General features: G+C 44.5%; 1 protein-coding gene across 1 annotated transcript in view; it reads left to right on the top strand.

The window, feature by feature from the left end:
* The window catches only part of fam91a1 (family with sequence similarity 91 member A1), a 106,970-nt gene extending 94,379 nt beyond the window's left edge, over positions 1-12,591 (top strand). The window contains exons 22-24 of the mRNA XM_041884158.2: positions 2,839-2,962; positions 3,096-3,165; positions 12,365-12,591. Coding sequence (XP_041740092.1) covers positions 2,839-2,962; positions 3,096-3,165; positions 12,365-12,553 — 383 coding nt within the window. The 3' untranslated portion in view covers positions 12,554-12,591. The remainder of the gene's footprint in view (positions 1-2,838; positions 2,963-3,095; positions 3,166-12,364) is intronic.
* Positions 12,592-21,141: the final 8,550 nt, after the last annotated feature.

The following is a 21,141-nucleotide window of genomic DNA, read 5'->3' as shown; positions in this document are numbered from 1 at the left end:
AGTGCAGAGGGGCTACTCAGAAGGTACAGTGCAGAGGGGCTACTCAGAAGGTACAGTACAGAGGGGCTACTCAGAAGGTACAGTACAGAGGGGCTACTCAGAAGGTACAGTGCAGAGGGGCTACTCAGAAGGTACAGTACAGAGGGGCTACTCAGAAGGTACAGTACAGAGGGGCTACTCAGAAGGTACAGTGCAGAGGGGCTACTCAGAAGGTACAGTGCAGAGGGGCTACTCAGAAGGTACAGTACAGTGCAGAGGGGCTACTCAGAAGGTACAGTGCAGAGGGGCTACTCAGAAGGTACAGTACAGTGCAGAGGGGCTACTCAGAAGGTACAGTACAGTGCAGAGGGGCTACTCAGAAGGTACAGTGCAGAGGGGCTACTCAGAAGGTACAGTACAGTGCAGAGGGGCTACTCAGAAGGTACAGTACAGTGCAGAGGGGCTACTCAGAAGGTACAGTACAGTGCAGAGGGGCTACTCAGAAGGTACAGTGCAGAGGGGCTACTCAGAAGGTACAGTGCAGTGCAGAGGGGGCTACTCAGAAGGTACAGTGCAGAGGGGCTACTCAGAAGGTACAGTACAGTGCAGAGGGGCTACTCAGAAGGTACAGTACAGAGGGGCTACTCAGAAGGTACAGTACAGAGGGGCTACTCAGAAGGTACAGTGCAGAGGGGCTACTCAGAAGGTACAGTGCAGAGGGGCTACTCAGAAGGTACAGTGCAGAGGGGCTACTCAGAAGGTACAGTACAGTGCAGAGGGGATACTCAGAAGGTACAGTACAGTGCAGAGGGGATACTCAGAAGGTACAGTACAGTGCAGAGGGGCTACTCAGAAGGTACAGTGCAGAGGGGCTACTCAGAAGGTACAGTACAGTGCAGAGGGGCTACTCAGAAGGTACAGTGCAGAGGGGCTACTCAGAAGGTACAGTACAGTGCAGAGGGGCTACTCAGAAGGTACAGTGCAGAGGGGCTACTCAGAAGGTACAGTACAGTACAGAGGGGCTACTCAGAAGGTACAGTGCAGAGGGGCTACTCAGAAGGTACAGTACAGAGGGGCTACTCAGAAGGTACAGTGCAGAGGGGCTACTCAGAAGGTACAGTACAGTACAGAGGGGCTACTCAGAAGGTACAGTACAGTGCAGAGGGGCTACTCAGAAGGTACAGTGCAGAGGGGCTACTCAGAAGGTACAGTACAGTGCAGAGGGGCTACTCAGAAGGTACAGTGCAGAGGGGCTACTCAGAAGGTACAGTACAGTGCAGAGGGCTACTCAGAAGGTACAGTACAGAGGGGCTACTCAGAAGGTACAGTACAGTGCAGAGGGGCTACTCAGAAGGTACAGTACAGTGCAGAGGGGCTACTCAGAAGGTACAGTACAGAGGGGCTACTCAGAAGGTACAGTGCAGAGGGGCTACTCAGAAGGTACAGTACAGTACAGAGGGGCTACTCAGAAGGTACAGTACAGTGCAGAGGGGCTACTCAGAAGGTACAGTGCAGAGGGGCTACTCAGAAGGTACAGTACAGTGCAGAGGGGCTACTCAGAAGGTACAGTACAGTGCAGAGGGGCTACTCAGAAGGTACAGTACAGTGCAGAGGGGCTACTCAGAAGGTACAGTACAGTGCAGAGGGGCTACTCAGAAGGTACAGTACAGTGCAGAGGGGCTACTCAGAAGGTACAGTACAGTGCAGAGGGGCTACTCAGAAGGTACAGTACAGTGCAGAGGGGCTACTCAGAAGGTACAGTGCAGAGGGGCTACTCAGAAGGTACAGTACAGAGGGGCTACTCAGAAGGTACAGTACAGAGGGGCTACTCAGAAGGTACAGTGCAGAGGGGCTACTCAGAAGGTACAGTACAGTGCAGAGGGGCTACTCAGAAGGTACAGTGCAGAGGGGCTACTCAGAAGGTACAGTACAGAGGGGCTACTCAGAAGGTACAGTACAGAGGGGCTACTCAGAAAGTACAGTGCAGAGGGGCTACTCAGAAGGTACAGTACAGAGGGGCTACTCAGAAGGTACAGTGCAGAGGGGCTACTCAGAAGGTACAGTACAGTGCAGAATGTTATGTACCCACTGCAGTGTCCCTGTTTGATGATGTAATGTACCCACTGCAGTGTCCCTGTTTGATGATGTAATGTTATGTTACCCACTGCAGTGTCCCTGTTTGATGATGTAATGTAATGTACCCACTGCAGTGTCCCTGTTTGATGATGTAATGTTATGTACCCACTGCAGTGCCCCTGTTTGATGATGTAATGTTATGTTACCCACTGCAGTGTCCCTGTTTGATGATGTAATGTATAGGTACCCACTGCAGTGTCCCTGTTTGATGATGTAATGTTATGTACCCACTGCAGTGTCCCTGTTTGATGATGTAATGTATAGGTACCCACTGCAGTGTCCCTGTTTGATGATGTAATGTTATGTTACCCACTGCAGTGTCCCTGTTTGATGATGTAATGTAATGTACCCACTGCAGTGTCCCTGTTTGATGATGTAATGTTATGTACCCACTGCAGTGCCCCTGTTTGATGATGTAATGTTATGTTACCCACTGCAGTGTCCCTGTTTGATGATGTAATGTATAGGTACCCACTGCAGTGTCCCTGTTTGATGATGTAATGTTATGTACCCACTGCAGTGTCCCTGTTTGTTAATGTAATGTTATGTTACCCACTGCAGTGCCCCTGTTTGATGATGTAATGTTATGTACCCACTGCAGTGTCCCTGTTTGATGATGTAATGTAATGTTACCCACTGCAGTGCCCCTGTTTGATGATGTAATGTTATGTTACCCACTGCAGTGTCCCTGTTTGATGATGTAATGTTATGTACCCACTGCAGTGCCGTTGACAGAAGATGAGTGGGTCCCTCTAGAGCTGTGCTTTGGGATGCCCCTCTTCAGCTCCGAGCTCAACCGCAAAATATGCCGAAAGATCGCCTCGCACGGCCTCTTTAGCAAAGACAGGTACTGGTAGAACAACATAAAGAGTCTGCTTTTTATGTCCTGGGTGGGAAAGTGAAAAAGACTAGAGTATGTTTTTATGTGAAAAACTGTCAATTTAAAGGAAGGATGGTTGTGTAATTCTTTGTTGTTCCAGCCTTCAAGACTTACTTCATTCCAGCCGAAAACTATCATTGAAGGTTCTAAGTTTTGTTCAGTCATTCCAGGTAAGAGCTTCTTTCCATTGTCTTCCACCTCGCTGCCACTTGAAGAGCGCTCAAATCAAACCAGCCAGTCTCATAATGCCAATCTGAACACTCAACACTGAAAGTGGTCCTGTCTCATAATGCCAATCTGAACACTGAAAGTGGTTTTTTTTTATATACTAAGAGGACCGTTATTAGCATGTTTTAACCACTCCTATGTAAATGGTAGATTATCTGACACTCAAGAAGAAGATCTCATTATTACTGAAACAGGACACAAGTGGAAAATATAAAGATCCAGTCCATTTAAAAAATTGGAGGCCCCTTACACTTCAGTGTTGTGATGTAAAAATTCTAGCAAAATGTATAACGCATAGAATTAAAAAGGTATTGTCGTATATTATTCATTCTAATCAGACAGGTTTTTTACATGGATGATACATTGGAGATAATATAAGGCAAGTACTGGAAACAATAGAACACTATGGAAAATATGGGAAACCAGGCCTGCTATTCATAGCAGACTTCGAAAAGGCATTTGATAAAGTACGACTGGGGTTTATATATAAATGCCTGGAGCATTTCAATTTTGGAGAATCTCTTATAAAATGGGTCAAAATCATGTATAGTAATCCTACGTGTAAAATAGTAAATAATGGCTATTTCTCCGAAAGTTTTAAACTGTCAAGAGGAGTGAAACAAGGTTGTCCATTATCGGCATATCTATTTATTATGGCCATCGAGATGTTAGCTATTAAAATCAGATCCAACAATAATATCAGGGGATTAGAAATCCAGGGCTTAAAAACAAAGGTGTCATTGTACGCTGATGATTCATGTTTTCTTTTAAATCCACAACTTGAATCCCTCCACAGCCTCATAGAGGATCTAGATAAATTTTCTAACCTCTCTGGATTACAACCAAATTATGACAAATGTACTATATTACATATTGGATCACTAAAAAATAAAAGTTTTACATTACCATGTAGTTTACCAATAAAATGGTCTGATGGTGATGTGGATATACTCGGAATACATATCCCAAAGGAAATAAATGATCTCACTTCAATAAATTTTAATAGAAAGTTAGCAAAAATAGATCTTACTACCATGGAAAGGTAAATACCTGTCAATTTGTGGAAAAATCACCCTGACTAACTCTTTAGTATTATCCCAGTTTACCTATTTGCTTATGGTCTTGCCTAGCGAACAGTTTTTTAAATTATATGAGAAAAAAATATTCAATTTTATTTGGAACGGCAAGCCAGACAAAATTAAAAGGGCCTATTTATGTAATGAATATGAATTCGGAGGACAGAAATTATTAAATATTAAAGCATTAGACCTATCACTAAAAGCTTCAATAACAGCGCCGGAAGAAGATGGCTGCCGTTTTACAGCCCTCTAACCAATTGTACTACTATGTGTGTTTTTCCGCGTTATTTGTAATTTATTTTGTACATAATGTTTCTGCCATCGTCTCTTATAACCAAAGAGAGCTTCTGGATATCAGGACAGCGATTACTCACCTCGCGTTGGACGAAGACTTTTTCTTCAACGAGGCGTTCGCGAAGGATATTCTACAGACACCCAACAAGGCCCAGATCCCCGTCATTCGCGTGAGGAAGAGACAGAGATATCGTGGACGCAGATCCGGGTGCCTTGTAAGGATCCGACGGCGAACGAGTAAACTGCCTCTCCCATCAATCCTATTAGCCAATGTTCAATCTTTTGAGAATAAAATTGACGATTTAAGATTACGGTTATCCTACCAACGGGACATTAAAAACTGTAATATCTTATGTTTCACGGAGTCGTGGCTGAACGACAACAATGACAACATTCAGCTAGCAGGCTATACGCTACATCGGCAGGACAGAACGGCAGACTCCGGTAAGACAAGGGGGCGGCGGTCTCTGTATATTTGTAAACAACAGCTGGTGCACAAAATCAAATACTAAGGAAGTCTCGAGGTTTTGCTCGCCTGAGGTAGAGTATCTTATGATAAGCTGTAGACCACACTATTTACCAAGAGAGTTTTCATCTATATTTTTCATAGCTGTCTATTTACCACCACAAACCAATGCTGGCATTAAGATTGCACTGAATGAGTTGTACAAGGCCATTAATCAACAGGAAAACGCTCATCCAGATGCAGCGCTCCTAGTAGCCGGGGACTTTAATGCAGGGAAACTTAAATCCGTTCTACCTCATTTCTACCAGCATGTTAAATGTGCAACCAGAGGGGAAAAAAACTCTAGACCACCTTTACTCCACACACAGAGACGCATACAAAGCTCTCCCTCGCCCTCCATTTGGCAAATCTGACCATAACTCTATCCTCCTGATTCCTGCTTATAAGCAAAAACTGAAGCAGGAAGCACCAGTGATTCGGCTAATAAAAAAGTGGTCAGATGACGCAGATGCTAAGCTACAGGACTGTTTTGCTAGCACAGACTGGAACATGTTCCGGGATTCTTCAGACAGCATTGAGGAGTACACCACATCAGTCACTGGCTTCATCAATAAGTGCATCGATGATGTCGTCCCCACAGTGACCGTGACGTACATACCCCCAACCAGAAGCCATGGATTACAGGAAACATCCGCACTGAGCTAAAGGGTAGAGCTGCCGCTTTCAAGGAACGGGACTCTAACCCGGACGCTTATAAGAAATCCCGCTATGACCTCCGACGAACCATCAAACAGGCAAAGAGTCAATACAGGTCTAAGATTGAATCATACTACACTGGCTCTGACGCTCGTCGGATGTGGCAGGGCTTGAAAACTATTACAGACTACAAAGGGAAGCACAGCCGCGAGCTGCCCAGTGACACAAGCCTACCAGACGAGGCTAAACCACTTCTATGCTCGCTCGAGGCAAGCAACACTGAAGCATGCATGAGAGCACCAGCTGTTCCGGACGACTATGTGATCACGCTCTCCGTAGCCGATGTGAGTAAGACTTTTAAGCAGGTCAACATTCACAAGGCCGCAGGGCCAGACGGATTACCAGGACGTGTACTCCGAGCATGTGCTGACCAACTGGCAAGTGTCTTCACTGACATTTTCAACATGTCCCTGACTGAGTCTGTAATACCAACATGTTTCAAGCAGACCACCATAGTCCCCGTGCCCAAGAACTCTAAGATAACCTGCCTAAATGACTACCGACCCGTAGCACTGACGTCTGTAGCCATGAAGTGCTTTGAAAGACTGGTCATGGCTCACATCAACAGCATAATCCCAGAAACCCTAGACCCACTCCAATTTGCATACCGCCCCAACAGATCCACAGATGATGCAATCTCTATCGCACTCCACACTGCCCTTTCCCACCTGGACAAGAGGAACACCTACGTGAGAATGCTATTCATTGACTACAGCTCAGCATTCAACACCATAGTGCCCTCTAAGCTCATCACTAAGCTAAGGATCCTGGGACTAAACACCTCCCTCTGCAACTGGATCCTGGACTTCCTGACGGGCCGCCCCCAGGTGGTAAGGGTAGGTAGCAACACATCTGCCACACTGATCCTCAACACGGGGGCCCCCTCAGGGGGTGCGTGCTCAGTCCCCTCCTGTACTCTCTGTTCACCCATGACTGCATGGCCAGGCACGACTCCAACACCATCATTAAGTTTGCCGACGACACAACAGTGGTAGGCCTGATCACCGACAACGATGAGACAGCCTATAGGGAGGAGGTCAGAGATCTGGCCGTGTGGTGCCAGGACAACAACCTCTCCCTCAACGTGACCAAGACAAAGGAGATGATTGTGGACTACAGGAAAAAAAAGAGGACTGAGCACGCCCCCCATTCTCATCGACGGGGCTGTAGTGGAACAGGTTGAGAGCTTCAAGTTCCTTGGTGTCCACATCACCAACGAACTATCATGGTCCAAACACACCAAGACAGTCGTGAAGAGGGCACGACAAAGCCTATTCCCCCTCAGGAGACTAAAAAGATTTGGCATGGGTCCTCAGATCCTCAAAAAATTCTACAGCTGCACCATCGAGAGCATCCTGACTGGTTGCATCACCGCCTGGTATGGCAACTGCTTGGCCTCTGACCGCAAGGCACTACAGAGGGTAGTGCGTACGGCCCAGTACATCACTGGGGCAAAGCTCCCTGCCATCCAGGACCTCTATACCAGGCGGTGTCAGAGGAAGGCCCTCAAAATTGTCAAAGACTCCAGCCACCCTAGTCATAGACTGTTCTCTCTGCTACCGCACGGCAAGCGGTACCGGAGTGCCAAGTCTAGGTCCAAAAGACTTCTCAACAGCTTCTACCCCCAAGCCATAAGACTCCTGAACAGCTAATCATGGCTACCCGGACTATTTGCACTGCCCCCCCCACCCCATCCTTTTTACGCTGCTGCTACTCTGTTAAGTATTTATGCATAGTCACTTTAACTCTACCCATATGTACATATTACCTCAACTACCTCAACTAGCCGGTGCCCCCGCACATTGACTATGCAACGGTACCCCCCTGTATATATAGCCTCCCTACTGTCACTTTATTTTACTGTATATATAGCCTCCCTACTGTCACTTTATTTTACTTCTGCTCTTTTTTTCTCAACACTTTTTTGTTGTTGTTTTATTCTTACTTTTTTGTTTAAAATAAATGCACTGTTGGTTAAGGGCTGTAAGTAAGCATTTCACTGTAATGTCTGCACCTGTTGTATTCGGCGCATGTGACCAATAAAATTTGATTTGATTTGATTCAGTCATACAAAAGTGGAAGAGGAAAGTGGAAGGGGGAGAAAGTAAGGAACTTGTCTGTCGGCCCTGCATTAAAGAACATAATTGGTTAAGGAAAACTGTGATAAATAAAAAAGTAAATCAGTTTCACTTAAGGACCAAAGGATTGACAGCCGTCCCATATAGATTGCAAAATAGTTGGAAGAGATTTTTGACGTACCGATCCCATGGCATAGTGTTTATGAACTGACACGCAAAACGACACCAGATTCAAAAATTAGAATCTTTCAACTTAAATTATTATATAAAATTCTTGCTACCAATAGAATGTTATTTATATGGGGGATACAATCTTCCCAGCTCTGCAGATTTTGCTGCGAAGAGACAGAATCATTAGATCATTTGTTTTGGTTCTCTCCATTTGTAGCTTGTTTTTGGACACAGGTCCAGGAATGGCTAAAGGATTGCAATATTTACCTGGAGCTAACCCTGCAGATAGCACTACTGGGTGATCTGAAAAGTCATAGTCAATCGATCAATAATATAATAATACTTTTAGCAAAAATGTTTCGATAACAAAAGTTTCTCAATACTTTGTTATATACCCTTTGTTGGCAATGACACAGGTCAAACGTTTTCTGTAAGTCTTCACAAGGTTTTCACACACTGTTGCTGGTATTTTGGCCCATTCCTCCATGCAGATCTCCTCTAGAGCAGTGACGTTTTGGGGCTGTCGCTTGGCAACACAGACTTTCAACTCCCTCCAAAGATTTTCTATGGGGTTGAGATCTGGAGACTGGCTAGGCCACTCCAGGACCTTGAAATGCTTCTTACGAAGCCACTCCTTCGTTGCCCGGGCGGTGTGTTTGGGATCATTGTCATGCTGAAAGACCCAGCCACGTTTCATCTTCAATGCCCTTGCTGATGGAAGGAGGTTTTCACTCAAAATCTCACGATACATGGCCCCATTCATTCTTTCCTTTACACGGATCAGTCGTCCTGGTCCCTTTGCAGAAAAACAGCCCCAAAGCATGATGTTTCCACCCCCATGCTTCACAGTAGGTATGGTGTTCTTTGGATGCAACTCAGCATTCTTTGTCCTCCAAACACGACGAGTTGAGTTTTTACCAAAAAGTTCTATTTTGGTTCCATCTGACCATATGACATTCTCCCAATCCTCTTCTGGATCATCCAAATGCACTTTAGCAAACTTCAGACGGGCCTGGACATGTACTGGCATAAGCAGGGGGACACGTCTCGCACTGCAGGATTTGAGTCCCTGGCGGTGTAGTGTGTTACTGATGGTAGGCTTTGTTACTTTGGTACCAGCTCTCTGCAGGTCATTCACTAGGTCCCCCCGTGTGGTTCTGGGATTTTTGCTCACCATTCTTGTGATCATTTTGACCCCACGGGGTGAGATCTTGCGTGGAGCCCCAGATCGAGGGAGATTATCAGTGGTCTTGTATGTCTTCCATTTTCTAATAATTGCTCCCACAGTTGATTTCTTCAAACCAAGCTGCTTACCTATTGCAGATTCAGTCTTCCCAGCCTGGTGCAGGTCTACAATGTTGTTTCTGGTGTCCTTTGACAGCTCTTTGGTCTTGGCCATAGTGGAGTTTGGAGTGTGACTGTTTGAGGTTGTGGACAGGTGTCTTTTATACTGATAACAAGTTCAAACAGGTGCCATTAATACAGGTAACGAGTGGAGGACAGAGGAGCCTCTTAAAGAAGAAGTTACAGGTCTGTGAGAGACAGAAATCTTGCTTGTTTGTAGGTGACCAAATACTATTTTTTCTCAATTTGTCTGTCATAGTTGACGTGTACCTATGATGAAAATTACAGGCCTCTCTCATCTTTTTAAGTGGGAGAACTTGCACAATTGGTGGCTGACTAAATACTTTTTCCCCCCACTGTATATGGCAAATAGAAATCCTATATGGATGGTGTTAAGAGATAGATGGGAGGTATTGAATGGAATTGAAGGATGGGACTAATAACAACTAACAACAACTAATAACAACAAGATAACTAATAATGTAAAGCATACTGTGTCCATAATAAGTATATAGGTTGTAGGTTGAGAGCTTTTGTGAAAGAGCACAGTTAGAAAGATATGGCATATAGAAGCAAACCGGATGGACATCATGAAAATGATCGGAGAGGTTGAGAGTAGAAGAAGTTCAGGAGCAAAAAATAAATAATATATATATATATATATATATATAATAGAATTATTGTAAAATTGACTGTGTTCATAAGGTGTAGATAGTAAGTATAGACCGGAAGTAGAGGCCTGGGCATTGTTGTTCACTAATTTACCCCAAGTAGGGAAAGGATGGTGGGGTTGAAAAGTAATAAAGGGGAGTATATATAAAAAAAACATGGGGGATTGGAAGTGATGCAGACAATTACATTGAGAGAAGATACAATCTATCTGTATTAAGATGATCCACCCCCCAAAAAAAATAAAATAAAGTGGTCCTGTCTCATAATGCCAATCTGACCACTGAAAGTGGTCCTGTCTCATAATGCCAATCTCATAAACCTGTTTCCATGCTGCCAGCCCTCCAGCGCCCAGCCAGCGGCCCTATACGCCTACAGACCATGAGAGGAATCAGACACACACAACACAACAAATGGTCATGCTGAGGACAATGACACCTAAAGAATAAACCAATACCAGACAACAGCAACATCAACGATAATGACATCCTTATCACTGTCCTCATCAAAAAAAGTAATGCGCAAATATCCATATACAAATATCCATAAACAGCGGCTCATTATCGGCACACTTTCCATGTTGGCAGTTGTGGAATACAACAAAGGAAAGAGAGAACAGAGTTGTTAATGTTCATTACTCACACGTTGCCAAAACAGAAAATAGTCCCCATGTCATCCTTGTTATATTCCAATATAATTTGAGGAACCTGCAGTAACTGATGATGGGTATCCGATTTATACATCACAACACCTTTTGAAAAGAATACCTCATCCTAATTCATAATCTCCCTTGACACTAAAGGACACATAGGGCCACATGATAATGAAGCCCAGTATGCAGACACGGCCATTACAGTGATTGTCTAGTCTGACTGTAGATCTGTATAAAATATAATTTTGCACCAGGGTTAGCTGTTCCAACGCTCAGGCTGTGTTACACAATGTGGACAAGGGGTGAAGAGAGAAAATACACAAAAACAAATAAGATCGAAATGTCCCGTCCCATGGGAAAGTACTGCTTTAATATGGACTTCCTTTAATTTGTTGGCGTTGAGCTGAGCCATGACCAGCCTTTCAAAGCATTTCATGGCTACAGATGTGTCTGTCCATAGAACATTCTTCCAAGAGTCTTGACGATCATCCAGGTGCTTTTTGGCAAACTTGAGTCAACTTTTTGGACGACATGGGTCCCATTTATGCCTGGCGAAAACCAAACACTGCATTCCACAGTAAGAACCTCATACCAACGGTCAAGCATGGTGGTGGTGGTGGTGGTGTGATGGTTTGGGTATGCTTTGCTGCCTCAGGACCTGGACGACTTGCCTTAATAGAAGGAACCATGAATTCTGCTCTGTATCAGAGAATTCTACAGGAGAACGTCAGACCATCCGTCTGTGAGCTGAAGCTGAAGCGCAGCTGGGTCATGCAGCAAGACAATGATCCAAAACACACAGTCAAGTCTACATGAAAATGGCTAAAAAGCAACAAATTGGAAGTTTTGGAATGGCCTAGTCAAAGTCCAGACCTAATCCCAATTGAGATGTTGTAGCAGGACTTGAAACGAGCAGTTCATGCTTGAAAACCCACACGTCACTGAGTTAAAGCAGTTCTGCATGGAAGAGTGGGCCAAAATTCCTCCACAGCGACGTGAGAGACTGATCAACAACTACAGGAAGCATTTGGTTGGAGTCATTGCAGCTAAAGGTGGCACAACCAGTTATTGAGTGTAAGGGGGCAGTTACTTTTTTACACAGGGGAATTGGGTTAATTAGGTGAATTCACTTTGTTAATTCAATAAATAAAATAAGTATCCATTTAGTTTTTTTGTTATTTGTAAACTCAGGTTCCCTTTATCTAATATTAGGTTTTGGTTGAAGATCTGATAACATTCAGTATCAAAAATATTCAAAAATAGAGAAAATCAGAAAGGGGTCAAATACTTTTTCATGGCACTGTATATGAAAGAGCTGGTTGATTAGTAGTAACATACTACATGAAAGAGCTGACTCATTAGTACTAGTGACATACTACATGAAAGTACCTGGATTGTGTTCATAAGGGCACACAACAGAAAAAGTTTTTAAATGTTTTGCAATGGAAAATTAAAATTGCGTTTCATATTGGACAATTCCAGGTATTTCTTATTGGACAATTCCAGGTATTTCTTATTGGACAATTCCTGCCCTGTTTCATTCCGGTATCTTCCTTTTTGTGCCTAATGAACACGACCCTGTACTGTGTTATACACAACTGACCTTTGACCCCTGACCTGTGTGTCCTACAGGATGGCAGCCAGGGTCAGCCCGACCCTGACAGTGGAGTGTCCGGTCCTCTCAGCCAGCCCCCGGCCGAGTCTGGCGTTCCGCTGCCCGCTCTCAACCTCCTCTTCAAGGACGGACAGCTGAGGGAGTGGAGTGGACGAGCACCTCAACTTCTCCACATCTCAGCCCTGCAGAAAGACCAGACCTTATAGACCCCTCCACATCTCAGCCCTGCAGAAGGACCAGACCTTATAGACCCCTCCACATCTCAGCCCTGCAGAAGGACCAGACCTTATAAAACATGTCACCTTATCTCAAATACTAATTGAACCACATAAACCCCCCCCACAACAACTATAACTTCCTGTCTCTGCCCTGCAAAACACCAGCCCACAGTAGCCCCACCCACCCTAAGCCATCCCCAAGACTTGGTGGTGTTACTTTAGCGAGGCCATGAGGAGACTGTCTGTACTGGTCTGTCATTCACAGTGGTGATGTCTGGACCCATTAGGGCAGTGGTTCCCAACCTTTTTTGATTACTGTACCACCGACTTAATTTTGCTCTCTCCAGATTACCCCTTGAAGTACCCCCTCATGTGCATTTTACCATTAGGTCTATAGTCTCATGAGTCTTCTCAAGTACCCCCTGTGGATAGGCCAATTACCCCCTGTGGATAGGCCAATTACCCCCAGGGGTCCTAGTACCCCCTGTGGATAGGCCAATTACCCCCAGGGGTCCTAGTACCCCAGGTTGGGAACCACTGCATTAGGGCATCCAGAAAAAATACAGGAAACTATCAAAAGTATTGACGATGCTGTAATATTGAGACCATAGAGTTCAACAGAAGGTCCCTTCCCTTTTTTAAAGTGTATGTTCAATGGGTAATACTTTTGCTGAATAATACAATCATTCAATTATTCATTCAATGTTCAAGAAGATTCACAAATAACCTTATTTTTTGCTGACCTAAAAGCACGTGTTTGTGATGGACTAGAATGGGTTGACTACTTTGTGCATCATCGGACCAAGCCTGTAGAGCAGGCAACCCCCTGTTGGAGGCCCTCGGATCAATTCCCACCCTTCCCTATTACAGTCCAGCAGGAGAATGGGGTCGTGCATCAGCAGGGTTTTCTCTTGTTACGTCAGTCACCTGATAGTCACTCAATTAGCCCATGTCTGCTAACATTGGTAAGTTAGTTTAGCGGCCAGCTATCTAAACTTGTTGTAGGCCTAATCATGGTCGAATTACCGACTGAGGGTCCCCATTGATTTTGTTAGTCACTCTCATTCAGATATATTAGAACATGTAAACGTTTCTCCCCACCCCTGTGGAAAAATGTGTAGAATTGCAGGAAATTTGTTAGAACATTTAAAAAGACCCGCGAGCCACTTCGGCCCCTCATGATGAGTTTGGATGTTTTGTGGCCCCCATCCCCATTAGAGTTGTCCATCCCTGCTCTAGGCATCCGGCCCTCCACACCAACCAACCCAACCCCTCCCTCTTCCTATTGACCTAAGTTTAGTAACCCACCCACTCCGTCTCTAGGCGTCCGGCCCTCCACACCAACCAACCCAACCCCTCCCTCTTCCTATTGACCTAAGTTTAGTAACCCACCCACTCCGTCTCTAGGCGTCCGGCCCTCCACACCAACCAACCCAACCCCTCCTTCTTCCTATTGACCTAAGTTTAGTAACCCACCCACTCCGTCTCTAGGCGTCCGGCCCTCCACACCAACCAACCCAACCCCTCCCTCTTCCTATTGGCCTAAGATTAGTAACCCACCCACCCCATGCATGATACCACTGCACAAAATATTTCAGAAAATACCTACTTATTATGAAGGTGTCTTTTTAAATGGCACGGTGGGATTAGTGTGATGCTCTCCTCTTCTATTGCCTGTGGACCAATCATACAGCATGTTGACTAAAAAACCTGTTCCATTTTCGTTTAGTTTTAACCATGAAGGTATTGTTGTTGCTTGTGTGATGAACTGGAGGCTGGTCGGTTGTTGGGGAGCGGTTGGTTTTAGGTCGACCTCGGATCAGAGGAGAGATTGACTTGACCTAGCTACCAGCCTCCCCCCCACTGCTTTATGCAAAACATTTCTCTGTTTGACTGAGGGAACACCAAAGACCACATTTTTTGTTTGTGGTAAGATTTTTCTTTTGGTTTTTACTTACAATTATTTGGTGTCTTTTATTTGTATGTTTCTGCCTTATTATTATGGTATCATGCCTTTTCATGCCCAGTACACTCCTATGTCTTTATCTCTGGCCCCAGTCCAGTCCTGTACAGACAGGGCATTCTACTTCCTTGGCCAGTTTGTTAAGATCTCTGTTTACAGCAACGGCTATCGTTACTTAGTGACCGCGTCAATTCTGGTTCAGACCTACCTGGGTTTAACTAGTATCTGTTTTCTTTATACCTGGCTGGAGTAACCAGATGGGCTGAGTTTGCACTTTTGCGACTATTGTCATTTGCGCAATAAAGCACAGCTAAAATATTTGAAGAAAACAAATACTATTTGAACCCAGGTCTGCTTGGGTTATCCAGACAGCACCAAAGCCTGGACCTAGTCCCTCACAGAGAATAACCATATTAGAATCTAATGTGTTCTATCTATGATGCTGTCTATTCATAGTGGGGAGTTCTTCCCTGTCAGAAGATATAATGCTCCTTGGACCGTAGTAGTAGTAGTAGTAGTAGTAGTAGTAGTAGTAGTAGTAGTAGTAGCAGTAGCAGTAGCAGTAGTAGTAGTAGTAGTAGTAGTAGTAGTAGTAGTAGTAGTAGTAGTAGTAGCAGTAGCAGTAGCAGTAGCAGTAGTAGTAGTAGTAGTAGCAGTAGCAGTAGTAGTAGTAGTAGTAGTAGTAGTATTTATCTGGATGGATGTGTTCAGTCTCCCATTATGATCAGTCTCCCATTATGTTCAGTCTCCCCATTATGTTCAGTCTCCCATTATGATCAGTCTCCCATTATGTTCAGTCTCCCATTATGTTCAGTCTCCCATTATGATCAGTCTCCCATTATGTTCAGTCTCCCCATTATGTTCAGTCTCCCCATTATGTTCAGTCTCCCATTATGTTCAGTCTCCCATTATGTTCAGTCTCCCATTATGTTCAGTCTCCCCATTATGTTCAGTCTCCCATTATGTTCAGTCTCCCATTATGATCAGTCTCCCATTATGTTCAGTCTCCCATTATGATCAGTCTCCCATTATGTTCAGTCTCCCATTATGTTCAGTCTCCCATTATGTTCAGTCTCCCCATTATGTTCAGTCTCCCATTATGTTCAGTCTCCCATTATGATCAGTCTCCCATTATGTTCAGTCTCCCATTATGATCAGTCTCCCATTATGTTCAGTCTCCCATTATGTTCAGTCTCCCATTATGTTCAGTCTCCCATTATGTTCAGTCTCCCATTATGATCAGTCTCCCATTATGTTCAGTCTCCCCATTATGTTCAGTCTCCCATTATGTTCAGTCTCCCATTATGTTCAGTCTCCCATTATGTTCAGTCTCCCCATTATGTTCAGTCTCCCATTATGATCAGTCTCCCATTATGTTCAGTCTCCCATTATGTTCAGTCTCCCCATTATGTTCAGTCTCCCATTGTGTTCAGTCTCCCATTATGATCAGTCTCCCATTATGTTCAGTCTCCCCATTATGTTCAGTCTCCCCATTATGCTCAGTCTCCCATTATGTTCAGTCTCCCATTATGTTCAGTCTCCCCATTATGTTCAGTCTCCCATTATGTTCAGTCTCCCATTATGTTCAGTCTCCCATTATGTTCAGTCTCCCATTATGTTCAGTCTCCCCATTATGTTCAGTCTCCCCATTATGATCAGTCTCCCATTATGTTCAGTCTCCCATTATGATCAGTCTCCCATTATGTTCAGTCTCCCCATTATGATCAGTCTCCCCATTATGTTCAGTCTCCCCATTATGATCAGTCTCCCCATTATGATCAGTCTCCCATTATGTTCAGTCTCCCATTATGATCAGTCTCCCATTATGTTCAGTCTCCCCATTATGATCAGTCTCCCCATTATGTTCAGTCTCCCCATTATGTTCAGTCTCCCCATTATGTTCAGTCTCCCATTATGTTCAGTCTCCCATTATGTTCAGTCTCCCATTATGATCAGTCTCCCATTATGTTCAGTCTCCCCATTATGTTCAGTCTCCCCATTATGTTCAGTCTCCCCATTATGTTCAGTCTCCCATTATGTTCAGTCTCCCATTATGTTCAGTCTCCCATTATGTTCAGTCTCCCCATTATGTTCAGTCTCCCCATTATGATCAGTCTCCCATTATGTTCAGTCTCCCATTATGATCAGTCTCCCATTATGATCAGTCTCCCATTATGTTCAGTCTCCCCATTATGTTCAGTCTCCCATTATGTTCAGTCTCCCATTATGTTCAGTCTCCCCATTATGTTCAGTCTCCCCATTCAGTCTCCCATTATGTTCAGTCTCCCCATTCAGTCTCCCATTATGTTCAGTCTCCCCATTCAGTCTCCCATTATGTTCAGTCTCCCCATTCAGTCTCCCATTATGTTCAGTCTCCCCATTCAGTCTCCCATTATGTTCAGTCTCCCCATTCAGTCTCCCATTATGTTCAGTCTCCCCATTCAGTCTCCCATTATGTTCAGTCTCCCCATTCAGTCTCCCATTATGTTCAGTCTCCCCATTCAGTCTCCCATTATGTTCAGTCTCCCATTATGTTCAGTCTCCCATTATGTTCAGTCTCCCATTATGATCAGTCTCCCATTATGTTCAGTCTCCCCATTATGTTCAGTCTCCCCATTATGTTCAGTCTCCCCATTATGTTCAGTCTCCCCATTATGTTCAGTCTCCCATTATGATCAGTCTCCCCATTATGTTCAGTCTCCCATTATGATCAGTCTCCCCATTATGATCAGTCTCCCATTATGTTCAGTCTCCCATTATGTTCAGTCTCCCATTATGTTCAGTCTCCCATTATGATCAGTCTCCCATTATGATCAGTCTCCCCATTTCAACCCCATAGTGGTTGTTTATTGTTGTTGTTGATGATGTAGAGAAAAGATAAAACGAGGTCCTGGTGATGAGAGAGAGATCACCATCACCTCCTCAACCTACTAACTAGTCTCCTATCCATCTATTACTGACCTCAACCTACTAACTAGTCTCCTATCAATCTATTACTGACCCCTACCCTCCATAACTAGTCTCCTATCCATCTATTACTGACCCCTACCCTCCATAACTAGTCTCCTATCCATCTATTACTGACCCCTACCCTCCATAACTAGTCTCCTATCCATCTATTACTGACCCCTACCCTCCATAACTAGTCTCCTATCGATCGATTGATCTATCAGACCCCTATCTGTCTGCTAGACCTTTATCAATACATCAGCCCAACCCCCTCACTCCTAACGTCCACCACAGTGTTAGAGTTACCAATAGTTTGATATAATGCCAACATTGCATTTTACTTCTCTTTGTTGTAGCATGTTTAATGGGTCTGTGAATGATAATAATAATGATGCTGTTGTATTTAATTACGTGACATTCCTCCACATGTTCTTCGCCTTCCTGAGATAATGTGTTCTTATTATTACAAAATTAAATGTAAAAGGTATAAATAAATATGGAACAATAAAGACATTCTTACCCCCCACCCCCCCCTGGTGTATTTCTAGTTCACTAAAGTTAACTCTGTTTTTTACAGTCCACCTTCTTTTTGTATTTCTGTTGGTTTCTGGGTATTTCTGTTGGTTTCTGGGTATTTCTGTTGGTTTCTGGGTATTTTTGTTGGTTTCTGGGTATTTTTGTTGGTTTCTGGGTATTTCTGTTGGTTTCTGGGTATTTCTGTTGGTTTCTGGGTATTTTTGTTGGTTTCTGGGTATTTCTGTTGGTTTCTGGGTATTTCTGTTGGTTTCTGGGTATTTTTGTTGGTTTCTGGGTATTTCTGTTGGTTTCTGGGTATTTCTGTTGGTTTCTGGGTATTTCTGTTGGTTTCTGGGTATTTCTGTTGGTTTCTGGGTATTTTTGTTGGTTTCTGGGTATTTTTGTTGGTTTCTGGGTATTTCTGTTGGTTTCTGGGTATTTCTGTTGGTTTCTGGGTATTTTTGTTGGTTTCTGGGTATTTCTGTTGGTTTCTGGGTATTTCTGTTGGTTTCTGGGTATTTTTGTTGGTTTCTGGGTATTTCTGTTGGTTTCTGGGTATTTTTGTTGGTTTCTGGGTATTTCTGTTGGTTTCTGGGTATTTCTGTTGGTTTCTGGGTATTTTTGTTGGTTTCTGGGTATTTTTGTTGGTTTCTGGGTATTTCTGTTGGTTTCTGGGTATTTTTGTTGGTTTCTGGGAGGCTGTCATTTATTGTAACCTGTGCTGTCTGGTGAATGCATTAGGTTCTCCCCTAGGCTTTGCTTCCCTCCATCAGGCTGTCTGATTGGGCAGCAGCTCTCCCAGCCACAGTAATTACCAGGAAGAACAATGTGCCATGTCACCAGGGGACGTAGAGGGCAGGAAGTGGGTCACGTCACCTGGGGACGACAGACAGGCATGCTGTGGATGCTTCCCAAATGGCACCCTATTCCAGGGCTCTGGTCTAAAGTAGTGCACTATATAGGGAATAGGGTGCCATTCTCTGGTCTAAAGTAGTGCACTATATAGGGAATAGGGTGCCATTCTCTGGTCTAAAGTAGTGCACTATATAGGGAATAGGGTGTCATTCTCTGGTCTAAAGTAGTGCACTATATAGGGAATAGGGTGTCATTCTCTGGTCTAAAGTAGTGCACTATATAGGGAATAGGGTGTCATTCTCTGGTCTAAAGTAGTGCACTATATAGGGAATAGGGTGCCATTCTCTGGTCTAAAGTAGTGCACTATATAGGGAATAGGGTGCCATTCTCTGGTCTAAAGTAGTGCACTATATAGGGAATAGGGTGCCATTCTCTGGTCTAAAGTAGTGCACTATATAGGGAATAGGGTGCCATTCTCTGGTCTAAAGTAGTGCACTATATAGGGAATAGGGTGCCATTCTCTGGTCTAAAGTAGTGCACTATATAGGGAATAGGGTGCCATTCTCTGGTCTAAAGTAGTGCACTATATAGGGAATAGGGTGCCATTCTCTGGTCTAAAGTAGTGCACTATATAGGGAATAGGGTGCCATTCTCTGGTCTAAAGTAGTGCACTATATAGGGAATAGGGTGCCATTCTCTGGTCTAAAGTAGTGCACTATATAGGGAATAGGGTGCCATTCTCTGGTCTAAAGTAGTGCACTATATAGGGAATAGGGTGCCATTCTCTGGTCTAAAGTAGTGCACTATATAGGGAATAGGGTGCCATTCTCTGGTCTAAAGTAGTGCACTATATAGGGAATAGGGTGCCATTCTCTGGTCTAAAGTAGTGCACTATATAGGGAATAGGGTGCCATTCTCTGGTCTAAAGTAGTGCACTATATAGGGAATAGGGTGCCATTCTCTGGTCTAAAGTAGTGCACTATATAGGGAATAGGGTGCCATTCTCTGGTCTAAAGTAGTGCACTATATAGGGAATAGGGTGCCATTCTCTGGTCTAAAGTAGTGCACTATATAGGGAATAGGGTGCCATTCTCTGGTCTAAAGTAGTGCACTATATAGGGAATAGGGTGCCATTCTCTGGTCTAAAGTAGTGCACTATATAGGGAATAGGGTGCCATTCTCTGGTCTAAAGTAGTGCACTATATAGGGAATAGGGTGCCATTCTCTGGTCTAAAGTAGTGCACTATATAGGGAATAGGGTGCCATTCTCTGGTCTAAAGTAGTGCACTATATAGGGAATAGGGTGCCATTCTCTGGTCTAAAGTAGTGCACTATATAGGGAATAGGGTGCCATTCTCTGGTCTAAAGTAGTACACTATATAGGGAATAGGGTGCCATTCTCTGGTCTAAAGTAGTGCACTATATAGGGAATAGGGTGCCATTCTCTGGTCTAAAGTAGTGCACTATATAGGGAATAGGGTGCCATTCTCTGGTCTAAAGTAGTACACTATATAGGGAATAGGGTGCCATTCTCTGGTCTAAAGTAGTGCACTATATAGGGAATAGGGTGTCAGTTGGGACACGGTCCCAATTTTCTGTGTCTCATGCACTCCTCCCCAAGCATTTAATTTGAGTGAAGGGAAGTGAACAAGTGCATACTTGCCCAGAAGGGTTGAGAATAGGGACGCGGACGGACGGACGGACAGACACACAGACGCAGACAGACAGACGCAGACAGACAGACAGACGCAGACAGACAGACAGACAGACAGACAGACAGACAGACGCAGACAGGCAGGCAGGTTGGTACTGGACCTGGATCAGGATGGGTTGGTACTGGACCTGGATCAGGATGGATGGGTTGGTACTGGACCTGGATCAGGATGGATGGGTTGGTACTGGACCCGGATCAGGAGGGATGGGTTGGTACTGGACCCGGATCAGGATGGATGGGTTGGTACTGGACCCGGATCAGGATGGATGGGTTGGTACTGGACCCGGATCAAGATGGATGGGTTGGTACTGGACCCGGATCAGGATGGATGGGTTGGTACTGGACCCGGATCAGGATGGATGGGTTGGTACTGGACCCGGATCAGGATGGATGGGTTGGTACTGGACCCGTATCAGGATGGATGGGTTGGTACTGGACCCGGATCAGGATGGATGGGTTGGTACTGGACCCGGATCAGGATGGATGGGTTGGTTCTGGACCCGGATCAGGATGGATGGGTTGGTACTGGACCCGGATCAGGATGGATGGGTTGGTACTGGACCTGTATCAATGTTGGGA

Source organism: Coregonus clupeaformis, chromosome 8 (assembly GCF_020615455.1).
Source record: "Coregonus clupeaformis isolate EN_2021a chromosome 8, ASM2061545v1, whole genome shotgun sequence".
Lineage (NCBI taxonomy): Eukaryota > Metazoa > Chordata > Actinopteri > Salmoniformes > Salmonidae > Coregonus > Coregonus clupeaformis.
This window is presented reverse-complemented; position numbering and strand designations above follow the sequence as displayed.